This window comes from Hordeum vulgare, chromosome 6H (assembly GCF_904849725.1).
Source record: "Hordeum vulgare subsp. vulgare chromosome 6H, MorexV3_pseudomolecules_assembly, whole genome shotgun sequence".
NCBI classification, from domain to species: Eukaryota; Viridiplantae; Streptophyta; class Magnoliopsida; order Poales; family Poaceae; genus Hordeum; species Hordeum vulgare.
Window position 1 is genome coordinate 291,228,400 of NC_058523.1, and position 20,061 is coordinate 291,248,460.

Sequence of the window (20,061 nt, forward strand, 5' to 3'; positions counted from 1 at the left end):
CCAATTGAGATGTGCGCCCGTAAGCCACAACAACAAAGTTAGTAAGTTTTTCAAGTACTAGACTCAACTTCGACCAAGGAGTTAGAAAGGGGGCTACCTACAGGCAGTCGGCTCCGATACAAAATTGTGACGCCCTCGATTTGATCGTACGCTAATCATACACGCAAATGCGTATGACCAACTTCAAGGACTGACGTGAAGATGTCACAAAACAACTATAGACACAAAAAGACATACAAGCTTCATATTACAAGCTAGGGGTCTCGAGGGCTAGAATACAGAAGCTCGATAAACACACGAGTCAGCGGGAAGCAACAAATAACTGAGTACAAACATGAACATGGGGTGCCTTAGAGAAGGCTAGCACAAAATATCAACAATCGAACGAGGCGAGGCCTCGTGCCTGGAAGCCTATTAATTACTCCTCGTCTTCAGCGGTCTCCACGTAGTAGTAGGCATCGTCGGGGTAGCAGTCGTCGTTGGTGGGATACTCCATCTCCTCGGCTCCATCATCTGGTCGCAGAAACGGATCACGGGAAAAAAGGGGGAGCAAAGCAATGGTGAGTACTCATCCAAAGTAATCGCAAGACTCACGTCAGAACTATGCTAAGTATGCATCAGTATCAAAGGAAGGGGTTTACATGAGGACTGACTCCAAAAATGCGAGAATAGAGAGAGAAGGCCTAGTCCTATCAAAGAGTAGCATCTTCGGGGGCTCTTGCAGCAATAGACGAGTGTAGAACAGGTAACACAAATAATAGTCATATTTTTGCAGCAATATTAATTAAAGACACACCCACATATCCTTCATCGACTCCCTGCAATGAAGCAATCCCAGAGCAAACATTCCAGTTAAGTAACAGTTGTAGTTGTATAAGATCATGGCACAACTCCAAGTCGTCCTGTAACCGTGGACACAACTATTCGAATAGTTAATTTTCATCCCTGCAGGGGTGCACCAAGTTTCCCGTCAGGCTCGATAAAATTTGGCCACACACATTTTCCTGGGTCATGCCCAGCCTCGGAACATCGACATGTCGGAGCCCCACCTAGACTCAACAGAGAGGACAACCCGCCGGTCTAAATCCTAAGCACGTAGGGGTCATGGGCCCATAACCATTTGCACTCCTGCATGATGCAAGGACGACCGAGGTTAGTCCTAGCACCCCTTATTACAAGCGCGATGCCTATCCGGACCACTCGGGCACGCGCCGCTCCATTGCTCACGTCCGAAGTGGTCCGGCTGATATCACGATGTCGAGTACCCATAACTTCTCCCGCGTAGTCGGTCAGTGCGAAAAGGACTCCGACCAACCCAGATCAAATACCCAAATCCATTATCATTTTAATTAACAAAACGACACATCCACGCGGGAATCCACCCGCCAAACATTATTCATCAATGTTCCCAGTAACATGGTCAAGTAACTGTGTGGTTGTAGCATCAGGGGGATCCGAGGTATCACCCTCGTTGGATTCGGAACGATGTAACCGTCAAGGTGGACTTAGAGGAATCACCCTCGAGGGTCTCACACTTGAGGGGTTGCACGATAGAGTCATCGCCGGGAGTGGTGAAGGAGGAATCACCCTCGATAGCCACGACCGACTAGCCGCGCTACAGAGATATCATTAATGGAATAAATATGATTATAGCTAGCAAACGATTTTCCAGGAGTTTCTTGAGCACAAAAATGGCATGCAATTAATGACATCAGAAAAGCAACCTGGTCAATTTCATCTACTGCATGGACAAGCGAGGATCAATATAGATCTTAAGATGCTGATATCACAAGGAGGCTACCGTAGTCAACCATCAACATGGTTTCTCATAGCAAAACAATTTATATTTTTTACCACAAATTTTAGAACATCGTAATATGTATCTCTCTCATTAGGAGAAATAAATAACTAGCAAACACACATATCATCTACCAACAGTCTTTCAAAACATACATCACGTACAGGTACATCCATGTCTTCGTTGTTAGTGGCAACCTCAGATGCACGAGGGTGTTGTGTCGACTGTCGGTGCCTTTTTGTGTGTGAATGTTGTTGGTGCTTTTTCGTGCAAGGAGTCATTAAGTTCATCAGCAATTTGCAGGTTTAGTCTGATTGTGGATCTTGGCATAATTGCACGCTCAAGCAATTAATTAATGGGTTGCTAACCTAGCATTTAGCTGTATTTTGTAAGGTTTTCTCCTTAGTGGGCACTCCCGCGAATCACAGGCTAAAGCCTCGATGATCAGAGTTGGCATGTTTAGGTCATGGAAATAAGATCCATTGCAGATACATGTTAGCGTGCTATCCCCAAATTTCCAGTCCGAGGCTTCAACCACCCAACGTGTGAGAAGCCATTTCCAGGAGCAATACCTACTAATTATCACACTACACAGAAGTAACCCAACCCGTGCAAGCAGTGCCATTAGAAGATTCCTCCTACACCAATTTCACGAACTAATTGTAGGAGCTTGTAAGCACAAATAGCACAATTTCATGCAAGTACAAGGGCGGGGTCTCATACAGTGTTCGAGCAGGATATCGACGATCTCGGTGTTGCCGCTGCTGGCCATGGAGTGAATCGGAGCCCACCCTTCCTCGTCCTTCCCGTTCACGGCGCTCGCCACGGCGTCGCCCACCGCATCCACAAGCGCGGTGACGACCTAAAACATCAAATAGGCCCCCAAAGCCAAAAGGGTCAAAACCCTAAACCCGGAGGCCGAGCAGCTTCGGGGGCTAATCGCACGGGGAGGCGGCGGCGCTTGCCTTGGGGTGGCCGGAGGCGGCGGTGACGTGGACGGGGGATCGGACGTCCTCGTTCCGGAGGGAGAGGGCAGCGGCGAGGTCGGTGGGGGAGAGGGAGGCGAAGACGCTGGCGGCCCCGGACTCCGCGGCCAGGAAGAGCTCCTTCTCCAACGGCTAATCCTGTGGCGTCCTCGATACGATCTGGTTCTAGTGAGAGGAGAGGTGGGGAGAAACGACGGGCTGTGGGGTGAGTGAGGGGAGGGGGGAATGAATTGGTATAGTGGGGGAGGGTTAGCAATGTCGCACCATTTTGGGGTGCGCCATAAGTAAGGTGATAGCAATGGCGCACCTTCTAGTGGTGCGCCATAAGTAAGGTGATAGCAATGCCGCACCTTCTCCTGGTGCGCCATTACTAACTTTTTTTTATTTTTTTGGATTTTTAGTTGCATGTAATAATTTTGCCGCCTATCTAGTATACTTTGTATTTAGTTTATCTATTTTCTTACTAAGAACTATGTACGACAAAGAACTATGTCCTTTGGGACATATTCTTCTATATATTTATAGGTTTGGTCCACATTCGAATGTTGATCTGCGTAGTAGAATCCTTTGTATGGATTTGGTGGGATCTTTGAGGACTACAACCATGCGTGAGGACAAATAAAGGGTGGCTAATCACTATCCATGGACGTCTAAAGGGGCATATTTGGTAACCCTGATTATAGATACGGTGACAACATGGAGATAAGTGATACGTCTCCGTCGTATCTATAAATTTTGATTGTTTCATGCCAATATTCTACAACTTTCATATACTTTTGGCAACTTTTTATACTATTTTTGGGACTAACATATTTATCCAGTGCCCAGTGCCAGTTCCTGTTTGTTGCATGTTTTTTGTATCGCAGAATATCCATACCAAACGAAGTCCAAACGCAATAAAAATTTACGGGGAATTTTTTTGGAATATTTATGATTTTTGAAAATAAGAATCAACACGAGGCAATGCACGGAGTGCCCACAAGCCCTGTCGCCGCGGCCACGGGGTGGGCCCACGGCAGGTAGGCTTGTGGCCACTCCTGAAGGCAGTTGGAGCCCTTCTTTCACCGCAAAAATATAATATCCGGTAGAAAATTGTGTTAAAATTTCAGCCCAATCGGAGTTACGGATCTCCGGGAATTTAAGAAACGGTGGAACACAGAATCTGGGAGCGCAGAAACAGAAGGACACAGAGAGAGAGATCCAATCTTGGAGGGGCTCTCGCCCCTCCGCCGCCATGGAGACCATGGACGAGAGGGAAAACCCTTCTCCCATCTAGGGAGGAGGCCAAGGAAGAAGAAGAAGGAGGGGGCTCTCTCCCCCTCTCTCCCGGCGGCGGCTGAACGCGGCCCGGGACATCATCGTGTGACGGCGATCTACACCAACACCTCCGTCATCTTCACCAACATCTCCATCATCTTCCCCATCTATATTCAGCGGTTCACTCTCCCGCAACCCGCTGTACCCTCTACTTGAACATGGTGCTTTATGCTACATATTATTATCCAATGATGTGTTGGCATCCTATGATGTGTGAGTAGATTATCGTTGTCCTATCGGTGATTGATGAATTGCTATGATTGGTTTAATTTGTTTGTGGTTATGTTGCTGTCGTTTGGTGCCCATCATATGATCGCGCGCGTGGATCACACCATAGGGTTAGTTGTATGTTGATAGGACTATGTATTAGAAGGATAGAGTGACAGAAGCTTCAAACCTAGCATAGAAATTGATGCATATGGGATTGAAGGGGGACCAATATATCTTATTCCTATGGTTGGGTTTTACCTTAATGAACGTTAGTAGTTGCGGACGCTTGCTAATAGTTCTAATCAAAAGTGCATAGAATTCCAAGTAAGGGATGACATGCTAGCAGAGGCCTCTCCCACATGATACTTGCTATCGATCTAGTAACATAGTCAATTGCTTAGGGACAATTCCGCAACTCCTACCACCACTTTTCCACACTCGTTAGACACTCGTAGTTGTTTCTTTATATAACCAGCCCCTAATTATATTTACGTGTTCTTTACTTTTTCTTGCAAGCCTATCCTATCACTCCTACAAAGTACTTCTAGTTTCATTCTTTTTCTAGGTAAAGCGAACGTAAAGTGTGTGTAGAGTTGTATCGGTGGTCGATAGAACTTGAGGGAATATTTGTCCTACCTTTAGCTCCTCGTTGGGTTCGACACTCTTACTTATTGAGAAAGGCTACAATTGATCCCCTATACTTGTGGGTTATCAATAAGTACCATGTGAACTGGTTGTAGATAAGTATTCCCCTCACTCGCATGATCTCACCTTTTCATTTTCCCAAAATGAATACATTTTCAACATCTGGAATGGTTGAACCAAAAGGTCATAGCCCATGAGCTTAATGTGTGCTCGATAACTCGGCTACTTAAGCTCGCAACTGATACGTCTCCATCGTATCTACTTTTCCAAACTCTTTTGCTCTTGTTTTGGACTCTAATTTGCATGGTTTGAATGGAACTAACCTGGACTGATGTTGTTTTCAGTAGAATTGCCTTGGTGTTATTTTTGTGTAGAAATCAAAGTTCTCCAAACGTCCTAAAAATTTACGGGGAGCATTTTTGGAAAACATGAAAAATATCTGCGCCAACTTCCACTTGAGGGGGTGGGCCAGTGGGCCACAAGCCCTGGCTCCGCCACCCCCGTGATGGCGGTGGGCAGACTTGTGGGGCCCACACGGCTCTGCCGCCCCCAACTTCAGGTCTATAAGTTCACTTTCGTCCCAGAAAAAATAAAAAGAGAAGTTTTCGTCGCGTTTATGATACGGAGGCGCCGCCACAACCTGTTCTTCATCTGGAGGGCAGATCTGGAGTCCGTCTTGGGCTCCGGAGGGGAAATCGTCGCCATCGTCATCATCAACCTTCTTCCCTCTCCAATTCCATGAAGCTCTTCATCGTTCCTGAGTAATCTATACGTAGGCTCGCAGGGCGGTGATGAGTAGGATAAGATCTATCATGTAATCGAGTTAGTTTTGATGGGGATTGATCCCTAGTATCTACTATGTTCTAAGAATTATGTTGCTACTACTTTGCCATGCTTAATGCTTGCCACTAGGGCCCGAGTGCCATGATTTCAGATCTAAAATTATTATGTTGTCACCAATATATGTGTGTTTTAGATCCGATCTTGCAAGTTGTAGTTACCTACTATGTGTTATGATTCGGCAACCCCAGAGTGACAATAACCGGAATCACTCCCGGCGATGACCATAGTTTGAGGAGTTCATGTGTTCACCAAGTGCTAATGCGTTGGTCCGGTTCTTTATTAAAAGGAGAACCTTAATATCCCGTAGTTTCCTTTTGGACCCCGCTGCCACGGGAGGGATAGACAATAGATGTCATGCAAGTTCTTTTCCCTAAGCACGTATGACGAAACACGGAATGCATGCCTACATCACATTGACGAACGGGAGCTAGCCACATATCTCTCCGTGTTATAACTGTTGCATGATGAATATCATCCAAACAAATCACCGACCCATTGCCTACGAGTTTGTCCTACTGCTGCTGTTACTTCTTTTGCTCTGCTGCTGTTACTACTGTTGCTACTGCTGATACTTGTCTTGCTCTGCTGCTGTTACTACTGTTGCTGCTGCTGTTACTTGTCTGGCTCTTCTGCTGTTACTACTGTTGCTACTGCTGTTACTTGTCTTGCTCTGCTGCTTATGTTCCTACTACTATCGCTTGCTACTCTTGCTACTTGCTACTGCTATCACTGCTGCTGTTCCTTGCCACTACCGTTACTCGCTAGTTTGCTACTATTACTTTGCTTGCAGATACTAATCTTTCAGGTGTGGTTGAATCTGACATATTCAGCTGCTAATACTTGAGAGTATTCTCTCACCTCCCGTCGTGCGAACCAACAAATTTGGGTTGAATACTCTACCCTCGAAAACTGCTACGATCCCATGCGCTGGTGGGCCATCAACAACATGCTTCTAGCTTCGATTGCCGGAGAGTGCTAGCAGCATTCTTCTGGTGCCGTTGCAAGGGGAAGCATAGCTGACATCAAGCATTTTTATGACACCGTTGCCGGGAAGGTATTGCTATATTCTCTGAGTCACTTGTGATTTGTATCTGCTGATCACTATGAAGAATCTGAAGGATCCGAAGACCAAAGTCTTGCCCTCAACTATGAGGGGAGGTAAGGAATTGCCATCTAGCTCTGCACTTGATTCACCTTCAGTTATGAGTAAGTTTGCGACATCACCTCCTGCTAGAAATATTGATATGTCGCCTATGCCTGATGATGCTATGCTTGATATTGCTAGAGATGCTATGCTTGATACTATGCCTGATACTGCTTTGCCTGATACTGCTAGAGATACTATGCCTGATACTGCTTTGCCTGATATTGCTAGAGATGCTATGCTTGATACTACTAGAGATGATATTTTGTCTGATGATGCTATGCCTGATACTGCTAGAGATACTACTTTGCCTGATGTTCCACTAGGGGTGTTCCTTGATGCTCATATTGCTAGAGTTACTGCCAATGCTCGTGATGTTTCTGAAAATGCCGATACTATTGAGATAGAACCTGCTTTTGCTCCTACTAGATCTAGCTCTCCTAGATATGAATTGCCTGACATACCTGAGGGTTACGTTATGGAGAGAGAGATAGCTGAGGATTTTCTTGCGTGTAAAGATGCCTATGACGCTGAGAAATTACTTGTCAAGTGGAAGGAAAAATCTCTGAAAGCTAAGATGAAATATGACCCGAAGTTTGCCACTTCATCTATCTTTATCACCGATAAGGATTATGAATTCTTTGTCGATCCTGAGATAATCTCTCTAGTCAAATCTGATCCTTTTCACGGTTATGAATCTGACACGGCCGTAGCCCATCTTGCCAAACTACACGATATAGCCACCCTTTTCACTAATGAGGAGAAGATCCATCACTATTATATCCTTAAGCTGTTTCCTTTCTCTCAAAAGGATGACGCTAAAGCCTGGTTCACCTCTCTTGCTCCTGGATGTGTGAGTAGTCCCCAGGATATGGCCTATTACTTCTGTGAGAAATATTTCCCTGCCCATGAGAAGCAAGCTGCCTTGCAGGCAATATACAACTTTGCTCAACTCCGAGAAGAGAGTCTCCCACAAGCTTGGGGGAGGCTCGTCCAGCTACAGAATGCTTTGCCTGATCACCCTCGTAAGAAGAACGAGATACTTGATATCCTCTATAACGGACTTACCAATGCCTCTAAAGACCACCTAGATAGTTGTGCCGGTTGTGTTTTTAGGGAACGAACTGTAGAACAAGCTGAGACCGATCAACCTCCTAGACTGAATAACATCCTGATCAACGATAATGCTTGGACTATTCCCGAACCACCTCCTAAGCCAACTCCGAAGAAAAGAGGTATTCTATTCCTCGTCCCGAAGATATGCAAGAAGCCAAGAAATCTATGCAAGAGAAAGGCATTAGATCTGAAGATGTCAAAAACCTACCACCTATCGAAGAGATCCATGGTCTCGATAACCCGATACAGGTAGTAGAAGTGAATTCTCTGTGTAGGTTCGATGCGAGTGATATTCCTTTTGACAAACCTACTAGCCTATGCTTTGATGAATTTGACAACTTTTTTGCCAAACAATAGAGTTTCAATGATTATGTTAGCAGACATTTGGAACAAAGTACTCGTATGCTTAGCCATTTAAGTGCTTGTGTAGACAAAAATGTCAATGATCTGAAGCTTCTGAGTAAACATGCCTCTATGATTACTACTCAAGTAGAACAAGTACTTAAAGCTCAGAATGACTTGCTCAATGAATTAAATGACAACTCTATTAGAGTCATTACTAGAGGAGGCAAAATGGCTCAGGAACCTTTGTATCCTAAGAGAATTGATCAAGATTCTCAAGGAATCAATGCTGATACACGCAGTCATCCTAAGGAGAAGAAGAAGGATGATAGAAACCTACATGCCAGTTCACCAAATACTATCACACCTGAAGAACCTAATGATATTTCTGCGTATGATGCAGAAACACAATCTGTTGATGAACATGAACCTGGTGACAATATGGACAGTGATGTCAATAATAATGCTCAACCTAGCAATGATGAGGATGTGGAGATTGAACCTACGGTTAATCCTGATGACCCACAACCAAAGAAATACGATAAGAATGACTTCACTGCTAGGAAGCATGGTAAAGAAAGGGAGCCATGGGTTCAGAGACCTATCCCCTTCCCTCCTAAGCCATCCAAGAAAAAGGATGATGAGGATTTTGAGCGTTTCGTTGTGATGATAAGGCCCATCTTTCTGCAGATGCGGTTAACTGATATGCTCAAGATGTCTCTGTATGCCAAGTACATGAAAGATATCGTGCTAATAAACGAAAGATACCAGATCTTGAGCTCTCCACCATGCTTGCCAACTACACTTTTAAAGGTGGAACTCCTAAGAAACTTGGTGATCTCGGAGTGCCCACTATACCTTGCTCCATTAAAGGAAACTACGTAAGAACTGCCTTATGTGACCTTGGAGCCGGTGTTAGTGTTATGCCGCTCTCTCTTTATCGTAGACTTGAATTGGATAAGTTGACACCCACTGAAATTTCTCTGCAGATGGCCGACAAATCAACTGCTTTCCCTATCGGCATTTGCTAGGATGTGCCTGTTGTGGTTGCTAAGACCACTATCTTAACAGACTTTGTTATCTTGGATATTCTTGAGGACGATGTCATGGCTGCCATCCTCGGAAGACCCTTTTTAAACACGGCAGGGGCTGTTATGTTATAGATTGCAACAAAGGCAATGTCACTTTCCATGTCAACGGTAATGAGCACACAGTGCACTTTCCGAAGAAACGATATCAAGTACATTTCATCAATGCTATCGAAAAGTCTTCATCGATTCTTATTGGGAGCTTTGAATGCCCTATTCCTCGTGTCAAGATGAAGTATGATTTGCTTGTTGGGGAGATACATATCCCCATTGAGGTGACTTAGTGGCTATCAGAAAATTCTTCTTTCTCTCTTGAGATTCGAGAAGGTTTTTTCATGAGGACTTGATCAACCCCATTGACGGATTTCTTTCGATGACCATGAAACAGATGAATCAAAGAGTCACATACCTCTGTTTTAAGCTTTAATTTTCTTTTGCTTAGAAGAAAAATGAGAGAATTAGTTTAGCTTTTCGTGCTTTTTGTTTTAGTGTCCGAGAGAAAAATACCTCGAAAATAAAAGTTCTCCGATGGTCCTGAAAATCTAGTATGATTTTTTTTGGAATTTTTGAAAATTACTCGGCCTGAGAGCTGGCCTGGGGGCCAGACCAGTGGGCCACAAGCCGTGCCACCTCCACCCCCTGGTGGCGGAGTGCAAGCTTGTGGGGCCCACAGGGACCCCCCCCACTCATTCCAGCTCCCAGCCTCTTCTTCCACCTCCAGAAAAAAATTGTTTCGCAGCTCAAACCCGTGTTCTTGCTCATTTCGCTGTGATTTTCGATCTCCTTGCTCAAAGCACCATTCTCTGAACCGTTTTGGGGAAATTACTCCTTGGTAAGTGACTGCTCCATTGGTCCAATTAGTTTTTGCTCTAGTGCTTTATCGTTCGCGTATTCTTGCTACCTTGGTGACCCTGTTCTTGAGCTAGAAATGTTGATTTTAGCTGGTCCCAAGTAGTTTTAGCACGTGATATGGTCTGTAGGCACTGGTAGGAGTAGTTTCTACAAGGTATGGTTGGTCTTCATTCACTTTTTTCTTGAACTTCAAAAATTTCAGCAAAAGGAAATTATGTTCAGGAGGAAGTTTCATGGTGGTTCCTCAAGTAAGAACGGTCCCCGTCTTTCTTTTCGGGAGCTCGAACCTTTTCAACTAAGGGACGCACCAGTACAACCATGTGAATGGCCTTCCGATGAGTTCACGATCGAAGCAGGTTTCAAGGATGAGTTTGATACACTTGTCCGCAATGCCGGGTTAGAAGAATTCCTCTCAGATAAATGTGAACAGTATGCTATGCTCACTGCCTCTTTCGTGCGTAGATTTAAATTTTCAGTTGGCCGTGACTCATCCATACTGTTTGATTTGTACGATAAATCCTATACCTTGGATTTGGAGGATTTCAATAGGATTTGCAAGATACCCGATGGGGGTAATATTAATGATCCTTCTAAGTCTTCGGTCAGAGACTTTGTCTCCAGTATAACTGTTGGAGAAACCAGAGATATCACGCAAGCCACCATAGGAAGCATACATTTCCCTGCCTTGCACCACCTTGCCCTCTTCATAGGTAGGTGCATTAACGGCAAGGGTGCACATTGTCACCTATGCACTTCCGACCTTAGTATCCTTAAGAGCGCAATAACAGGTGACAAGAGCTTCAATATGGGAGCTATAATAGCAAGGAGGCTGAATAAAAAATGCCAGTGAGGGGGATTTCTTTGGTGGAGTTTATGCTACACGCTTAGCAAATTTTCTTGGAGTTTCCATCCGTCCAGAATACCCTCCTCTCCGTACAGCCTACCTTGATCGTGTCGCTCTAACAAGCTACCAGTTCCTTCAGAGAGATCATGGATCCCTCCAATACCGCTTGATATTTAACCGGCAACGTGTTTTCCATATTACCCTTCCTGCTCCTGCTTTCTTTGACTTTCAGGTAAAACGAAGATACTACATAGCCATAGGAGAGGCACAGGAGTATGAGAGGGAGGCGACTGCTGCTCGACTTCGTGAGGCAGCTATTCAGGCAGTGGCTGCAGCACTCCCGTATAACACCCATTATGACTTTGGGTTTCGCCAGGACCATCCATGGGAGTAGACCAAGCTAAGCCAAAAGCCTAAGCTTGGGGGAGTACGTGTTCTCACCGACTTTACATTCATGCTTATGCTTTCACTTTGTTAGCCGGTGTTTACACTTTGCCACTGTATTATCCATGCTAGTTTATTTTTGTTTTCTTGTTTTGTGTCCTTTTGAGAAAACCCAAAAAGATTTTTCTTTCTTCTTTTGCTTGTTGGGAGCTTTCCCGTGTAAATAGTTTTCTTTTTCTTTGGGTCAAGGTAGAAGATATTGGTTTCAATGTTTAGTGGTTCTTGCATGCTTACCTGTTTAGCTTTCAAAGAGCCATAGTACTTGTCTTATCCTTTGTGTTTGCCTGTAGAGTCAGCTTAGTCCAATGCACGAGCGCTCTTAATATTGTTCACATCGTTCGATCGTGCAAGTGAAAGGCAATAATGATGATATATGATGTAGTGACTGAGACTGAAAAGCTGGTATGAACTCTATCTATTTTCTTTTTGTAAATATGACTAGCTTGTCGACCCAGATTTAGCTTTGTTGTGAGAGAACCATGTTTGCAATGACAACTTAGAGATCATAGTTTCTGATGCCATGCTTATTTAGCTGAGAGCTTATAATGGTTTGTCTTGAATGCCAACATAGATTTTGAGATGACTATGATGTAGTATGATAGGACAGTATTCTCCTTGGAATGTTTCAAGTGGCTTGACCTGGCGAATGTTCATGCATGTAGTTGAAACAAAATTAACATAGCCTCTATGATGTTCGTGTTCATGGTGATTTATATCCTGTTCATGCTTGCATTCAATGTTAGTCAAACTCATTGCATCTTGATGACTGTTGTCGCTCTCTAGTTGGTCGCTTCCCAGTCTTTTGCTAGCCTTCATTTGTACTAAGCGGAATACTGCTTGTGCATCCACTTCCATAAACCCAAAAGTTTTTCCATGAGAGTCCACCATACCTACCTATTTGCGGTATCTACCTGCCGTTCCAACTAAATTTGCATGTGCCATTCTCTAAACCTTCAAGAAATAATCTATTTTGCCTGCCCGAACCGCTCATGTGGTATCTTCCATGCTAGGAGTGTTATCCTCGACATGTGTTTATTCACTGTCATTCACGAGAAAGGGGCCAGTAATTGGAATACCCAATTCCATGCTTAAATCGAAAACATAACTGTAAAACAAGACTCCCCCCGGATTGATGTTAGTATGGACGGTACCCGAGGATTCGGCTAGCCGTGGAGTGTGATTGATTGGTGGTGGGGGAGATAAAACTTTACTTTTCTGTTTGGGAACCGCCAATAGCATGAGTAGCATCGAAGATATTTAGAACTCTTGGTCATTGCATTGACAATGAAAGTGTGTCACCCAAAATTATTATCTCTGTTTTCAAAGCTTGAGCTCTGGCACCTCTGCAAATCAATGCTTCCCTCTACGAAGGGCCTGTCTATTTATTTTCCTGTTGAGTCATCCTCCTCTTATATAAGCACCAATTAGAGAGTACATCTGTCATTCTTATGCTTTGTTCTTGATTGATATTGAGTATGACTATGACTGGATCTTCGTTGCTATGAATTACAATGTTTAGTCAGCCCTTGATCTTTGAAAGTGCTATGCATTTATGTTTTGCGGTCTCAGGAAGAGCTAGCGAGATACCACGTATTCATATTGCTTCATGCTTGTTTTGATTGAAGTGTTGGTATTTGAAACTCATTATTATTTGCTCGTTAGCTGATTATGCCATTGATATTAGTTTACCGTGAGACAATTGTGTCATTTGCTTATGTGGTTAACTTGTGATCTTGCTGAAATTTTGGTTATGAGTTAGACATAGTTGCAACAACAAGATCAAACAGAGTTTGTCAAAGTTTTTTCTTTCTCTCTCAGTTTGTCAACTAAGTTGCTTGAGGACAAGCAAGGTTTTAAGCTTGGGGGAGTTGATACGTCTCCATCGTATCTACTTTTCCAAACTCTTTTGCCCTTGTTTTGGACTCTAATTTGCATGATTTGAATGGAACTAACCTGGACTGACGCTGTTTTCAGCAGAATTGCCTTGGTGTTATTTTTGTGCAGAAATCAAAGTTCTCCAAACGTCCTGAAAATTTACGGGGAGCATTTTTGGAAAATATGAAAAATATCTGCGCCAAATTCCACCTGAGGGGGTGGGCCAGTGGGCCAGAAGCCCTGGCTCCGCCACTCCCTGGTGGCGGTGGGCAGGCTTGTGGGGCCCACACGGCTCTGCGGCCACTAACCTCAGGTCTATAAGTTCACTTTCGTCCCAGAAAAAATAAAAAGAGAAGTTTTCGTCGCGTTTACGATACAGAGGCGCCGCCACAACCTGTTCTTCATCTGGAGAGTAGATCTGGAGTCCGTCTTGGACTCCGGAGAGGGGAAATCGTCGCCATCGTCATCATCAACCTTCTTTCCTCTCCAATTCCATGAAGCTCTTCGTCGTTCGTGAGTAATATATTCGTAGGCTCGCTGGGCGGTGATGAGTAGGATGAGATCTATCATGTAATCGAGTTCGTTTTGATGGGGATTGATCGCTAGTATCCACTATGTTCTGAGATTGATGTTGCTACTACTTTGCCATGCTTAATGCTTGTCACTAGGGCCCGAGTGCCATGATTTCAGATCTGAAATTATTATGTTGTCACCAATATATGTGTGTTTTAGATCCGATCTTATAAGTTGTAGTAACCTACTATGTGTTATGATCCAGCAACCCCGGAGTGACAATAGCCGGAACCACTCCCGGTGATGAACATAGTTTGAGGAGTTCATGTGTTCACCAAGTGCTAATGCGTTGGTCCGGTTCTTTATTAAAAGGAGAACCTTAATATCCCATAGTTTCCTTTTGGACCCCGCTGCCACGGGATGGACAATAGATGTCATGCAAGTTCTTTTCCCTAAGCACGTATGACGACACACGGAATGCATGCCTACATCACATTGACGAACCGGAGCTAGCCAAATATCTCTTCGTGTTATAACTGTTGCATGATGAATATCGCCCAAACAAATCACCAACCCATTTCCTACGAATTTGTCCTACTGCTCCTGTTACTTGTTTTGCTCTGCTGCTGTTACTACTGTTGCTGCTGCTGTTACTTGTCTTGCTCTGCTGTTGTTACTACTGTTGCTGCTGTTGTTACTTGTCTTGATCTGCTGTTGTTACTACTTCTGCTACTGCTGTTACTCTTCTTCCTCTGCTATTACTATTGCTACTACTGTCGCTTGCTACTGTTGCTACTTGCTACTACTATCACTACTGCTGTTCCTTGACACTGCCGTTACTCGCTACTTTGCTACTATTACTTTGCTTGCAGATACTAATCTTTCAAGTGTGGTTGAATCTGACATATTCAGCTGCTAATACTTGAGAGTATTCTCTCACCTCCCGTCGTGCGAACCAACAAATTTGGGTTGAATACTCTACCCTCGAAAACTGCTACGATCCCACACGTTGGTGGGCCGTCAACAACATTCTTCTAGCTTCGATTGCCGGAGAGTGCTAGCAGCATTTTTCTGGTGCCGTTGCAAGGGGAAGCACAGCTGACATCAGCAACTCGCTTCTTAATGAAAAGAGCCAATCACTCATTTCCCGTTGTTTAGCCAACGGTTTACACCTAACCCATCCATAAAGCTCACGGAGAGAGACACTTATAAAAAATCATGTTATGAGGTGATATCGCATTGTGCAAAGATTTAGAATTAGATGACATGGTTGAAATCAAGTGACATGAAATAACAGTCATCAAAGATTGAGCTTGCCACTGACACACACACGCGGCCGACACATCGTGATTCGATCTTAGCTATCTTTTCACAATGATCTTCTTGCCCTTCTTTCTCGCGGTTGAATAATTTAGCCCCGGAACCCCTTGAATTCTTCTCTTGAATGGACGTCCTTTAGGTAGGGTGGTCGTGCTTCTTCTTGTGGTGGGTGCTACTTCATTGTCGTCATCATCTTCCATCTTTGGGTCGCCGTACTTGTCAAAGTCTTGCTCATTGGCGACTCCATCCATTCCGATGATGTTCCTTTTGCCTCTCCTCATGACAACACGACTGGGCTTTGATGGGTCGACAATGGAGAAGCATTGGTCCACTTAGCAAACCAGTACCCATGGCTCATTTTTCGCAACGACGTTTGCGCCCGCGGTCTTGGATTTGGCTTCGTGTATAACCATGGTGGTGAAATACCGGTCTTGTTTTAGGACGCTCTTGGCCCATCTGACACGGAACATCAGAACCTTCTCTCTAGCGTAGCTCAGCTCCCAGATCTCCTCGATTCTTTCGTAGTATCTGTCCTTGTCATTACCGGTGTAGGATTCCATCGTTACCCCAGAGTTCTGATAATCGCTCTTCATGTCCTTTTCCTAGGTGTAGAATGTGTAGCCGTTGATATCATACGCCTCATAGTTCATCAGGTTGTGCTCGGCGCCCTGTGACAAGGCAAATATGAGTTTTTCTTCCGCGGAAAATCCTCATGTAAAGGGTACGACAGAAGCTTGTCCTTGAACCAACGCGTGAAATATGAGTTGTGCTCTTTGATTATATCTCCGTCCACCTTCTGTTGGCCTCGGTCATTATACGTCTTCTCAATAAAGGTTTTGTGCTCTGCCACCCAAGGCTCGACCATGTCTATGTGTTGTAGCGCGACTAGGTTTGCTCTTTCAAAGTCGGCGAGTCGACCCTTGAAGTCGACATGCATTTCGTGGCGACCCTCGCGGTGACCCCATCCAGCGAGCCTGCCGAGGTGCCTGTTGACGGGCAGACCAACGGGGTTCTCGATGCCTAGATAATTCATGCAGAAGGAGATGCACTCTTCGGTCAGAAAGCCCTGGGCTATGCTTCCATCTGGACGTGCCCTGTAGCGAACGTATCCTTTGATGACACCATTCATCCTTCCGAACGGCATCATGCTGTGCAGGAACGCCGGCTCAAGTTGGATGATATCCTCCATGATATGGACCAGCAGATGCACCATAACGTTGAAGAATGCGGGCGGGAAGTACATCTCAAGCTCGCATAGTATCACCACGATCTCTTCCTGTAGCCTTCTGAGTTGCCTCACGCCAACCGACTTCTGAGAGATGACGTCGAAAAAGTTGCATAGGCCAAATAGCGTTTCACGGACGTGCGCGTCCATGATCCCACGGATTGCAACTGGAAGTATCCGCGTCATCAGCACGTGACAGCCGTGAGACTTCATCCCGCTGAACTTCTGCTTCGTTGAGTCTAGGTATCTGCTTATCTTCCCCGTGTAACCGTAAGGAAGTTCTACTCCTATGAGGCAGGTGAAAAACTGCTCGATCTCCTTATGACTTAGAGTGAAACACGCGGGAGGGCACTCTTATTCAATCTTCTTGGCCTTTTTGCCTTTGCGATGACTTTCCGTGTCCTTCGCCTCATCATCATCATCATCATCATCATCATTAGGGAATTTTGCGTGAAGCTCCTCCCTGATGCCCATTGATTGCAAGTCTGCCCTTGCTTTCGGCCCATCTTTGGTCCTCTTTGGCATGTTGAGCAGGGTACCAAGCAGACTCTCGCACACGTTCTTCGTGATATGCATGACATCAAGGCTGTGAGGCACACAGAGGATCTTCCAGTACGGAAAGTCCCAGAAAAAGACCTTGTTTTCCATACCTTCAGCAGCAGCTCTGGTGCCTTTCGCTTCTTTCCCGGCGATGGGCACTCTTTCCAATTTTTCAATAGCTCGTCTATTTCCTCGTGACTCCCCGTACGTGGGGGTCTTCAGGGTTCGGTTTCACCATCAAACAGATCCTTGTGTTTTCTCCATGCGTCATCGTCGCGAAGCCACCTTCGATGTCCCATCAACACGATTTTTGAAGACGTGAGATCTCTATCTAGCTGGCGATACGTTGTGTCATCCATGCACAAAATTTGTGGACCACCTGCCCCGCGACATATCCGTAACCGAGATAGTCGTGCACCGTCGTGAGCAGTGCGGATCTCATAGGGAAATATTGTGTCGATGCGGCGTCCCACGTATTGGCTGGCGTTTTCCACAGCGTGTCTAGCTCCTCTTTCAGCAGCCCCAGATACAGATTGATGTCGTTCCTTGGTTGTTTCGGCCCTTCAATTAGCATACTCATGTGAATGTACTTCCTCTTCATGCACATCCAGGGGGAAGGTTGTACATCCACACAAACACAGGCTAGGTCCTATGTGTGCTTCTCTGGCTGCCAAACGGATTGACTCCATCGGTGCTCGCGCCCAACATGATGTTCCTTGGATCGTCCCCAAATTCTGGGTGCTCGAAGTTCAACGTTTGCCACTGGCTCACATCCTTAGGGTGACTCAGCATCTTGTCTTTTTTATTTATCTCTGGATCATTTCCGTTATCTTCTCCCTTCTTATCCTCCCTATCCGCGTGCGAACGCAGGAGCTCTGCTTGCTTAGGGTCCGCGAAATACCACTGTAGACGAGGAGTGATCGGAAAGTACCACATCACTTTTCAAGGAGCTTTCTTCCTCTTCTTGTATCGAGTGATGCCGCACACCGGACATATGGTAGACTCCGCATGCTGGTCCTGATAAATGATGCAATCGTTCATGCACACATGGTATTTCACGTGCGGTAAATCCAGAGGACACACGATTTTCTTCGCCTCCTCGAAACTGGTCGGGCACTTGTTCCCCATGGGAAGACGTTCGTGCCAGAATGACATGTTCTCGTCGAATCATGTGTCGGTCATTTTTTGTTTTACCTTCATCTCCAGAGCCATGAGCGTTACTTTCAGGCGGGTATCCTCGGGCCTGCATCCTTCATACAATGGAGTAACCGCGTCTATCTCTAGTTGATCCAGCTTGGCTTTCTCTCGGGCGACTGCTCTTGCGTTACCCGTCTACTTGAGAAGCAGCTCTTGAATATGAGGGTCCTGCACCCAGCCCATCGTTGGTCCATCGTCGTCTGCTCCGGCATCTTCATCTTCATGATCATGCCCACATGATGACTATGTCGTGCATCTACTTCGTGATCATGTCCTCGAGATTCTTCATCTTCTCGCCCGCCCTCGCCGCTATTGTCTTGCTGCCCTTCCTTATTTCTTGCCCGACCCCCATGGACAACTTCATAATCATCTTCATCACCTTGCCACTGATAGCCATCCATGAAACCACGCACGAGCAGGTGTTCCCGCACCTGTCTGGAATCCGGGTCCATAAGGCTCTTCAGCTTGCATCTTCGACAGAGACATCTTATCTGCGTCTCGTTCTTTTGAAGCATCTCGGCCTTCTTGGAGCTCAAAAAGCTATTCACGATGCCTTCGGTCATCGTGTGGACTATGGTCGCCTGCGGGGTAGAGCAAAACGATATTTTAGAACCAAAAAATTGGCATGACTTTGCCTAAAAATAGGACCAAAAAGAATGCATAGTGCCAAATTCTCGTTGAAACGGAAATGAATCAACATTCCGGCAAAATATTGGCAACTATCGCATTTCAAATACCGGTACCTGCAAACACAAATATATATGCAACGCCACAAACATACGTAGATCTAGGCCATAAAAAGTGTGTACACGTTGGAGGGAGAAAAAAGTAGATCTAGAACATAAAGAAAGCTTTCCCCTTACTTACCTATCAAAAAAGGAAATTTAACACTTAATTTGGGTGAATCTATGGTGCAAATGAGGTGAGGAGAGGGAGGTAGTTGAGACCAACAAGGTTGGTAAAGGTGGAGAGACTGAAGTGGGGGGGGGGAAGTGAGTGTGAAGTGGTTGTTAAAAATATCTAGCTGCTCTCAGGTTACCAATGGCGCACCTCCAAATAATGTGCTATTAGTAACGAGGGTTACTAATGGCTCACCTGGTAAGAATGCGCCATTACTAGTTTTGAAAAAAAACTGAAAAAAATTGTTAGTGGTGGCGCACCGTGGATGGGGTGTGCCATTACTAGTTAAAACTAGTAATGGCGCACTTTCCCCTGGTGCGCTACTGCTAAGTCTAGGAAGGGTGTGGGGCCAGGACAAAACTAGTAATAGCGCACGACACACCAGGTGCGCCATTAGTAATATGGACAATAATGGCACACCTATATCTGGTGCGCCACTGCTACATGGCAGTCGCGCACCACATACATGGTGCACCATTAATGTCCATATTAGATATAGCCGTTTTTAGTAGTGTGAGTACTTCGCGAGGTGTCACACTTAGTACCTGATAGTAGCTCTACAGCATCGTACAACTAAGGGGGTGTAAGTGTTGTGTCGGGTTTTGGCTCGTCGATTCGGGATCGAGAATTGATGATAAAGGAGGGCAACTGGACGAAGAGTCGGAGGGGATGAGTGAGCCACCTATACTAAGCAGTTTCAAAGTGCGGTAAAGTAGCAGTTCATCAAAATTAGGCTATGCACCAGATATAGGAACTAACTACAATAGTAGCAAAATTCTAAAGCAAGCATGAGGGAGAAAGAAATGGGAGATATAGGAATTATCAAGGGGGTTTGCTTGCCTTGTTGCTCTACGGCAAAGGG

General features: G+C 45.2%; 1 protein-coding gene across 1 annotated transcript; it reads right to left on the bottom strand.

Moving 5' to 3' along the window:
• Positions 1-807: 807 nt before the first annotated feature.
• On the bottom strand, positions 808-19,412 carry LOC123405410 (transcription regulator FGM4-like). The gene is made up of 4 exons (XM_045099101.1): positions 19,395-19,412; positions 2,764-2,904; positions 2,522-2,660; positions 808-818 (listed from the first exon to the last, which is right to left on the bottom strand). Exons 1-4 carry the CDS (start codon positions 19,410-19,412, stop codon positions 808-810), a joined length of 309 nt encoding a protein of 102 aa, XP_044955036.1.
• Between the last annotated feature and the right edge of the window lie 649 nt (positions 19,413-20,061).